The following is a 10,000-nucleotide window of genomic DNA, read 5'->3' on the forward strand; positions in this document are numbered from 1 at the left end:
GTGTGTTACCTGTCTGTGTGCTACAGTGTGTGTGTGTGTGTGTTACCTGTCTGTGTGCTACAGTGTGTGTGTGTGTGTGTTACCTGTCTGTGTGCTACAGTGTGTGTGTGTGTGTTACCTGTCTGTGTGCTACAGTGTGTGTGTGTGTGTTACCTGTCTGTGTGCTGCAGTGTGTGTGTGTGTGTGTTACCTGTCTGTGTGCTGCAGTGTGTGTTTGTGTGTGTGTGTGTGTTACCTGTCTGTGTGCTGCAGTGTGTGTGTGTGTGTGTTACCTGTCTGTGTGCTACAGTGTGTGTGTGTGTTACCTGTCTGTGTGCTACAGTGTGTGTGTGTGTGTGTGTTACCTGTCTGTGTGCTACAGTGTGTGTGTGTGTGTTACCTGTCTGTGTGCTACAGTGTGTGTGTGTGTGTGTGTGTTACCTGTCTGTGTGCTGCAGTGTGTGTGTGTGTGTGTGTGTGTGTTACCTGTCTGTGTGCTACAGTGTGTGTGTGTGTTACCTGTCTGTGTGCTACAGTGTGTGTGTGTGTGTTACCTGTCTGTGTGCTGCAGTGTGTGTTTGTGTGTGTGTGTGTGTTACCTGTCTGTGTGCTGCAGTGTGTGTGTGTGTGTTACCTGTCTGTGTGCTACAGTGTGTGTGTGTGTGTGTTACCTGTCTGTGTGCTGCAGTGTGTGTGTGTGTGTGTGTTACCTGTCTGTGTGCTACAGTGTGTGTGTGTGTGTGTTACCTGTCTGTGTGCTACAGTGTGTGTGTGTGTGTTACCTGTCTGTGTGCTACAGTGTGTGTGTGTGTGTGTGTTACCTGTCTGTGTGCTGCAGTGTGTGTGTGTGTGTGTGTGTGTTACCTGTCTGTGTGCTACAGTGTGTGTGTGTGTTACCTGTCTGTGTGCTACAGTGTGTGTGTGTGTGTTACCTGTCTGTGTGCTACAGTGTGTGTGTGTGTTACCTGTCTGTGTGCTACAGTGTGTGTGTGTGTGTTACCTGTCTGTGTGCTACAGTGTGTGTGTGTGTTACCTGTCTGTGTGCTACAGTGTGTGTGTGTGTGTTACCTGTCTGTGTGCTACAGTGTGTGTGTGTGTTACCTGTCTGTGTGCTACAGTGTGTGTGTGTGTTACCTGTGCTGTGTGTGTGTGTGTGTGTGTGTGTGTGTGTGTTACCTGTGCTGTGTGGAGTGGGCAGTGTGTGTGTGTGTGTTACCTGTGCTGTGTGGAGTGGGCAGTGTGTGTGTGTGTGTTACCTGTGCTGTGTGGAGTGGGCAGTGTGTGTGTGTGTGTGTTACCTGTGCTGTGTGTGTGTGTGTGTGTGTGTTACCTGTCTGTGTGCTACAGTGTGTGTGTGTGTGTGTTACCTGTCTGTGTGCTACAGTGTGTGTGTGTGTTACCTGTCTGTGTGCTACAGTGTGTGTGTGTGTTACCTGTCTGTGTGCTACAGTGTGTGTGTGTGTTACCTGTCTGTGTGCTACAGTGTGTGTGTGTGTGTTACCTGTCTGTGTGCTACAGTGTGTGTGTGTGTGTTACCTGTCTGTGTGCTACAGTGTGTGTGTGTGTGTTACCTGTCTGTGTGCTACAGTGTGTGTGTGTGTTACCTGTCTGTGTGCTACAGTGTGTGTGTGTGTTACCTGTCTGTGTGCTACAGTGTGTGTGTGTGTTACCTGTCTGTGTGCTACAGTGTGTGTGTGTGTTACCTGTCTGTGTGCTACAGTGTGTGTGTGTGTTACCTGTCTGTGTGCTACAGTGTGTGTGTGTGTTACCTGTCTGTGTGCTACAGTGTGTGTGTGTGTGTGTTACCTGTCTGTGTGCTACAGTGTGTGTGTGTGTGTTACCTGTCTGTGTGCTGCAGTGTGTGTTTGTGTGTGTGTGTGTGTGTTACCTGTCTGTGTGCTGCAGTGTGTGTGTGTGTGTGTGTTACCTGTCTGTGTGCTGCAGTGTGTGTGTGTGTGTGTGTTACCTGTCTGTGTGCTACAGTGTGTGTGTGTGTTACCTGTCTGTGTGCTACAGTGTGTGTGTGTGTGTTACCTGTCTGTGTGCTACAGTGTGTGTGTGTGTGTTACCTGTCTGTGTGCTACAGTGTGTGTGTGTGTGTTACCTGTCTGTGTGCTACAGTGTGTGTGTGTGTGTTACCTGTCTGTGTGCTACAGTGTGTGTGTGTGTGTTACCTGTCTGTGTGCTACAGTGTGTGTGTGTGTGTTACCTGTCTGTGTGCTACAGTGTGTGTGTGTGTGTTACCTGTCTGTGTGCTACAGTGTGTGTGTGTGCGTGTGTTACCTGTCTGTGTGCTACAGTGTGTGTGTGTGTTACCTGTCTGTGTGCTACAGTGTGTGTGTGTGTTACCTGTCTGTGTGCTACAGTGTGTGTGTGTGTGTTACCTGTCTGTGTGCTACAGTGTGTGTGTGTGTGTGTGTGTTACCTGTCTGTGTGCTACAGTGTGTGTGTGTGTGTGTGTGTTACCTGTCTGTGTGCTACAGTGTGTGTGTGTGTGTGTGTTACCTGTCTGTGTGCTACAGTGTGTGTGTGTGTTACCTGTCTGTGTGCTACAGTGTGTGTGTGTGTTACCTGTCTGTGTGCTGCAGTGTGTGTGTGTGTGTGTGTGTTACCTGCAGTGTGTGTGTGTGTTACCTGCAGTGTGTGTGTGTTTGTGTGTTACCTGTCTGTGTGCTACAGTGTGTGTGTGTGTTACCTGTCTGTGTGCTACAGTGTGTGTGTGTGTTACCTGTCTGTGTGCTACAGTGTGTGTGTGTGTTACCTGTCTGTGTGCTACAGTGTGTGTGTGTGTTACCTGTCTGTGTGCTACAGTGTGTGTGTGTGTGTTACCTGTCTGTGTGCTACAGTGTGTGTGTGTGTGTGTTACCTGTCTGTGTGCTACAGTGTGTGTGTGTGTTACCTGTCTGTGTGCTACAGTGTGTGTGTGTGTTACCTGTCTGTGTGCTACAGTGTGTGTGTGTGTGTGTTACCTGTCTGTGTGCTACAGTGTGTGTGTGTGTTACCTGTCTGTGTGCTGCAGTGTGTGTTTGTGTGTGTGTGTTACCTGTCTGTGTGCTGCAGTGTGTGTGTGTGTGTGTGTGTGTTACCTGTCTGTGTGCTGCAGTGTGTGTGTGTGTGTGTGTGTGTGTTACCTGTCTGTGTGCTGCAGTGTGTGTGTGTGTGTGTGTTACCTGTCTGTGTGCTACAGTGTGTGTGTGTGTTACCTGTCTGTGTGCTACAGTGTGTGTGTGTGTGTGTGTGTGTTACCTGTCTGTGTGCTACAGTGTGTGTGTGTGTTACCTGTCTGTGTGCTGCAGTGTGTGTGTGTGTGTGTGTGTGTTACCTGTCTGTGTGCTGCAGTGTGTGTGTGTGTGTGTGTGTTACCTGTCTGTGTGCTACAGTGTGTGTGTGTGTTACCTGTCTGTGTGCTACAGTGTGTGTGTGTGTTACCTGTCTGTGTGCTACAGTGTGTGTGTGTGTGTGTGTTACCTGTCTGTGTGCTACAGTGTGTGTGTGTGTTACCTGTCTGTGTGCTACAGTGTGTGTGTGTGTTACCTGTCTGTGTGCTACAGTGTGTGTGTGTGTGTTACCTGTCTGTGTGCTACAGTGTGTGTGTGTGTGTGTGTGTTACCTGTCTGTGTGCTACAGTGTGTGTGTGTGTGTGTGTGTTACCTGTCTGTGTGCTACAGTGTGTGTGTGTGTGTGTGTTACCTGTCTGTGTGCTACAGTGTGTGTGTGTGTTACCTGTCTGTGTGCTGCAGTGTGTGTGTGTGTGTGTGTGTTACCTGTCTGTGTGCTGCAGTGTGTGTGTGTGTGTGTGTGTTACCTGTCTGTGTGCTACAGTGTGTGTGTGTGTTACCTGTCTGTGTGCTACAGTGTGTGTGTGTGTTACCTGTCTGTGTGCTACAGTGTGTGTGTGTGTGTGTGTGTTACCTGTCTGTGTGCTACAGTGTGTGTGTGTGTGTGTGTTACCTGTCTGTGTGCTACAGTGTGTGTGTGTGTTACCTGTCTGTGTGCTGCAGTGTGTGTGTGTGTGTGTGTGTTACCTGTCTGTGTGCTGCAGTGTGTGTGTGTGTGTGTGTTACCTGTCTGTGTGCTACAGTGTGTGTGTGTGTTACCTGTCTGTGTGCTACAGTGTGTGTGTGTGTTACCTGTCTGTGTGCTACAGTGTGTGTGTGTGTTACCTGTCTGTGTGCTACAGTGTGTGTGTGTGTTACCTGTCTGTGTGCTACAGTGTGTGTGTGTGTGTTACCTGTCTGTGTGCTACAGTGTGTGTGTGTGTGTGTTACCTGTCTGTGTGCTACAGTGTGTGTGTGTGTCTGTGTGCTACAGTGTGTGTGTGTGTTACCTGTCTGTGTGCTACAGTGTGTGTGTGTGTTACCTGTCTGTGTGCTACAGTGTGTGTGTGTGTGTGTTACCTGTCTGTGTGCTACAGTGTGTGTTACCTGTCTGTGTGCTGCAGTGTGTGTTTGTGTGTGTGTGTTACCTGTCTGTGTGCTGCAGTGTGTATGTGTGTGTGTGTGTGTTACCTGTCTATGTGCTGCAGTGTGTGTGTGTGTGTGTGTGTGTTACCTGTCTGTGTGCTGCAGTGTGTGTGTGTGTGTGTGTTACCTGTCTGTGTGCTACAGTGTGTGTGTGTGTTACCTGTCTGTGTGCTACAGTGTGTGTGTGTGTGTGTGTGTTACCTGTCTGTGTGCTACAGTGTGTGTGTGTGTTACCTGTCTGTGTGCTGCAGTGTGTGTGTGTGTGTGTGTGTGTTACCTGTCTGTGTGCTGCAGTGTGTGTGTGTGTGTGTGTGTGTTACCTGTCTGTGTGCTACAGTGTGTGTGTGTGTTACCTGTCTGTGTGCTACAGTGTGTGTGTGTGTGTTACCTGTCTGTGTGCTACAGTGTGTGTGTGTGTTACCTGTCTGTGTGCTACAGTGTGTGTGTGTGTGTTACCTGTCTGTGTGCTACAGTGTGTGTGTGTGTTACCTGTCTGTGTGCTGCAGTGTGTGTTTGTGTGTGTGTGTGTGTTACCTGTCTGTGTGCTACAGTGTGTGTGTGTGTGTGTGTGTGTTACCTGTCTGTGTGCTACAGTGTGTGTGTGTGTGTTACCTGTCTGTGTGCTACAGTGTGTGTGTGTGTGTGTGTTACCTGTCTGTGTGCTACAGTGTGTGTGTGTGTGTTACCTGTCTGTGTGCTACAGTGTGTGTGTGTGTGTTACCTGTCTGTGTGCTGCAGTGTGTGTTTGTGTGTGTGTGTGTGTTACCTGTCTGTGTGCTACAGTGTGTGTGTGTGTGTGTGTGTGTTACCTGTCTGTGTGCTACAGTGTGTGTGTGTGTTACCTGTCTGTGTGCTACAGTGTGTGTGTGTGTGTTACCTGTCTGTGTGCTACAGTGTGTGTGTGTGTGTGTGTGTGTGTGTGTGTTACCTGTCTGTGTGCTACAGTGTGTGTGTGTGTTACCTGTCTGTGTGCTACAGTGTGTGTGTGTGTTACCTGTCTGTGTGCTACAGTGTGTGTGTGTGTGTTACCTGTCTGTGTGCTACAGTGTGTGTGTGTGTGTGTGTTACCTGTCTGTGTGCTACAGTGTGTGTGTGTGTGTGTGTTACCTGTCTGTGTGCTACAGTGTGTGTGTTACCTGTCTGTGTGCTACAGTGTGTGTGTGTGTGTTACCTGTCTGTGTGCTACAGTGTGTGTGTGTGTTACCTGTCTGTGTGCTGCAGCGTGTGTGTGTGTTACCTGTCTGTGTGCTACAGTGTGTGTGTGTGTTACCTGTCTGTGTGCTACAGTGTGTGTGTGTGTGTTACCTGTCTGTGTGCTACAGTGTGTGTGTGTGTGTGTGTGTGTGTGTTACCTGTCTGTGTGCTACAGTGTGTGTGTGTGTGTTACCTGTCTGTGTGCTACAGTGTGTGTGTGTGTGTTACCTGTCTGTGTGCTACAGTGTGTGTGTGTGTGTGTGTTACCTGTCTGTGTGCTACAGTGTGTGTGTGTGTGTGTGTTACCTGTCTGTGTGCTACAGTGTGTGTGTGTGTTACCTGTCTGTGTGCTACAGTGTGTGTGTGTGTGTTACCTGTCTGTGTGCTACAGTGTGTGTGTGTGTGTGTGTTACCTGTCTGTGTGCTACAGTGTGTGTGTGTGTGTGTGTTACCTGTCTGTGTGCTACAGTGTGTGTGTGTGTGTTACCTGTCTGTGTGCTACAGTGTGTGTGTGTGTTACCTGTCTGTGTGCTGCAGCGTGTGTGTGTGTTACCTGTCTGTGTGCTACAGTGTGTGTGTGTGTTACCTGTCTGTGTGCTGCAGCGTGTGTGTGTGTTACCTGTCTGTGTGCTACAGCGTGTGTGTGTGTTACCTGTCTGTGTGCTGCAGCGTGTGTGTGTGTTACCTGTCTGTGTGCTACAGTGTGTGTGTGTGTTACCTGTCTGTGTGCTACAGTGTGTGTGTGTGTGTGTGTGTTACCTGTCTGTGTGCTACAGTGTGTGTGTGTGTTACCTGTCTGTGTGCTACAGTGTGTGTGTGTGTTACCTGTCTGTGTGCTACAGTGTGTGTGTGTGTGTGTGTGTTACCTGTCTGTGTGCTACAGTGTGTGTGTGTGTTACCTGTCTGTGTGCTGCAGCGTGTGTGTGTGTTACCTGTCTGTGTGCTGCAGCGTGTCGGGCCTGGCTGCTGGTGTAATAGCGGTTGTTGGTGCGCAGTGTGGAGTTTTTCAGTGAGCCGTGTGAGCTGGTGTTAGACGAGCGTCCGCAGCAGTACGAGTGACGCAAACACTTACTGTACTCCTTATGGACCTACACACACACACACAATTAGAAATTATGCACATGGCATACACACATCTGTCCACAGCACTAAAACTAGGACGTTGTCACTAAACTAGGGTAACAACATCCTGAGCATTTTTCTGAAGACGTCTGAATTGTAAATATCTGCCTGAGTTCTGCTGCAAAAACCAGCTGGTGCTACGGCAAGATATTCCTTAAAAGTATACACTAATTAAAAACAGGAAGATTTCTCCACACACACACACACACACAAACACACACACACAAACACACACACACAAACACACACAAACACACACCTTTTTCTGCAGCGCACAGTGGAAGATGAAGATGAACATGCCCTGGAAGGCGTTGAAGGTGGTGAACAGGTACGCCATGATGACCGTCTTCTCGTTGATGAAGAGAAGACCGAAAGCCCAGGTGAGGCCGAGGAGAAAGAGCAGAGTGACTGCCCCGAGAGCCCAGGACCTGGAAGAAACAGCGGTCAGTCCTGTAGCTGGTAACATGTACCAAACCTGGTTTGCTGTACTTCACTGACCACACACATTTTTCCAAACCAATCCTTTTCCAAGGATGACCAAACCTGGTTTGCTACATTACAATGACCACGTCCATTTTTACATATTAGGAAAGTTGGTTTACTGTACTTCACTGACCATGCCTATTTGTCCATATTTGGATGACCAAACTTGGTTTACCCTTTTTATAATGACAGCCAAAGATCAAATATTTTGCATATTACAATGGCCACACCCATTTCACCATATAAAAACAATTAAAGATCAAAGAATTTCTATATTACAATGACCACACCCATTTTGCCAAATAAGGATGGCCAAAGATCAAAGATTTGCTATATCACAATGACCACACCCATTTTCTATATAAGGACAACCAAAGATCAAAGATTTGCTATATCATAATGGCCACACCCATTTTCTATATAAGGACAACCAAAGATCAAAGATTTGCTATATCATAATGGCCACACCCATTTTGCCATACAAGGACAACTAAAGATCAAATAATTTAAATATTAAAATGATCACACCCATTTTTCCATATAAGGGCAGCCAAAGATCAAAGATTTTCTATATCACAATGACCACACCCATTTTGCCATATAAGGATGGCCAAAGACCCAATGATGTTGACTTACTTGATGTTGTCCAGACGGCTGGAGTCGGGTTTGAGGGCGGACGAGTTGCGGACCATCTTGTGCAGCGTGACCATCAGGAACACCAGGTTCAGCTGGAGGTCAGATAAAGGTCAGAGGTCATACAGAACATACAGGTGATTCCACTGACACTACAGTCACAAATACACAAGTGAAGGAATAAAAAACATTTCTTTCTTTCTTTCTGTCTGTCTGTCTGTCTGTCTGATGAAAATCCGAAGAGAGAATGCTCTGAATGTCCTTAATGTTCTGATGCTGTTTGCATGGACCTGGAGTTTTGTATCTAATTCTGTGAATAAAAACTTGAAATGGAAAAAGCTTTTATTTAGTCAGTTGAAAGTGTTTTCATAAATTCGATGAAAAACCAATCAAAAAGTTAAACAAGAACTAAACGATAGACAGATCAGAGTCTGTTGCACTTCATTTAATGATAACAAGTTTGTTAATTGATTTAATTAAGCACCTCATGATGTTTTCTATTCCTTAAACTTTACCTTAATTCTACAAAAAGATAAAAACAAATAAAGTCCGAGAGCTGAGTGTGTGATCAGAAGAAATCTACAGAGGTGAAGCTGAGAGAGAACAATACCATGATGATGAAGGACACGGGGCCGATGAAGCTCCACACGAAGTAGTTATCAACCCGCAACCAGCACCTACACACACACACACACACACATCATCTACTGCTCAGTCATCAATCATACAGCACTAAGACTGGTAACCCAGTGCGCCTCACACGAATAATTAATCACAGCCTACAGCAGGTTTGTTTTTGAAATGAGGAGCGATATCGATCGCTGCAAACGATGCCACTCTTTTTATCTGAAATCGTTATCGTTAGTGTTAGCGTCCAAAACAAAGGCAATAAAGAAGTAATAAAAGCTGAGCTCGGGTTTTAATTACGAGCAGACTCATGACGCCGGCTCATTTTCCGCTAGATCGTAGCTGTGCCGCCGCTGCCGCTCGAAAACTGACAAAAAGGACATGTGTGTTTAAATGATACACAAACAAACACTGCGACCAGTTCTTCAGAATTCTTTTTCTTTTATTTTCTGGGGTGTGTTTTAATAAAAGTAAAACCCCTTTTACCCCTTTGGTGTAAGAGGTAAGAGCCGTCTCTATTAAAAAAATTCCAATTAGTTTTACGAATAATTAAAAAATAAATCCCGAACCATAAATGAAAAAAATACAATCAGTTGTCAAAAAGACAGATTTTATCTTTTAGGCTAAAAGTGAAGCATCCAGGATTCCCAGGAAGGATCGTCTCTCACGCTCACCTCCAGGAAGCGAAGAGACGTGAAGCAGAACGAGCGTCCAAGGGTTTTATTTTCTTCTCAAATCTTTCTGCCAAATTAATAATTTATATTCAGTTCAAATCTTTACCAGCAAAGACATTTATGTGAGCCGGGTGTCGAGTGTTGAGCTAAGCAGAACGATGGCTATTTGCACACAACAATGTTTTAAAATAAAAATATGTTACTATTTATTTATTTATTTATTTATTTATTTATTTATTTATTTATTTATTTATTGATTGATTGCCATATAGTAATTTACTTCTTAATTAATTAATTTCTTTTGCCTGGGAATCTAAGATTTGTTTAAAGTCCTCTAATTTGTATAAAGTAAATTCTAAAAATATATTGTAATTTTTTTTTTTTTACAAATATTAAAACTGTAACCCAGAATTTCAAATGTCTATTTAAAATAAATAAATAAATAAATAAATAAATAAATAAATAAATAAAGTTAAAAACAAAGAAAACAAAAACCACTGAGAAAAATGTAAACTTCAAAAAATTCTTAAAGAAAATTTTGGAAGAAACTGCTGTACATATTATGCTGTAGTAATTGTAGTAAAAATAAACACACACAAACATGTCTTGCTACCCTTGTGAGGACCTTCCACAGATATAAAATCATTCATTACATTAATGTACGTAACGTAATGTTACGTAATGTAGCATAGCATAACGTAACGTAGCATAGCGTAACATAACGTGAAATCATGCTGATAATTTGTTTAGAATTCGGATAACGTGAACAGAGGATCAACTACTTCTCAGTAAATCAACACTGATTATTAATCCCGCCCACCAGCG

The 10,000-nt window shown here is 45.2% G+C and overlaps 1 protein-coding gene across 5 annotated transcripts in view; it reads right to left on the reverse strand.

The window, feature by feature from the left end:
• The window catches only part of adgrl1a (adhesion G protein-coupled receptor L1a), a 211,393-nt gene that overhangs the window by 13,660 nt on the left and 187,733 nt on the right, over nucleotides 1-10,000 (reverse strand). For all 5 annotated transcript variants that reach the window (XM_058377721.1, XM_058377722.1, XM_058377719.1 and 2 more), the window contains 4 exons: nucleotides 8,485-8,551; nucleotides 7,878-7,969; nucleotides 7,018-7,186; nucleotides 6,569-6,724 (listed from right to left, as the gene is read on the reverse strand). In XM_058377721.1, the coding sequence (XP_058233704.1) occupies nucleotides 6,569-6,724; nucleotides 7,018-7,186; nucleotides 7,878-7,969; nucleotides 8,485-8,551 (484 nt within the window). The remainder of the gene's footprint in view (nucleotides 1-6,568; nucleotides 6,725-7,017; nucleotides 7,187-7,877; nucleotides 7,970-8,484; nucleotides 8,552-10,000) is intronic.

This window comes from Hemibagrus wyckioides, linkage group LG24 (genome assembly GCF_019097595.1).
Source record: "Hemibagrus wyckioides isolate EC202008001 linkage group LG24, SWU_Hwy_1.0, whole genome shotgun sequence".
NCBI lineage: Eukaryota > Metazoa > Chordata > Actinopteri > Siluriformes > Bagridae > Hemibagrus > Hemibagrus wyckioides.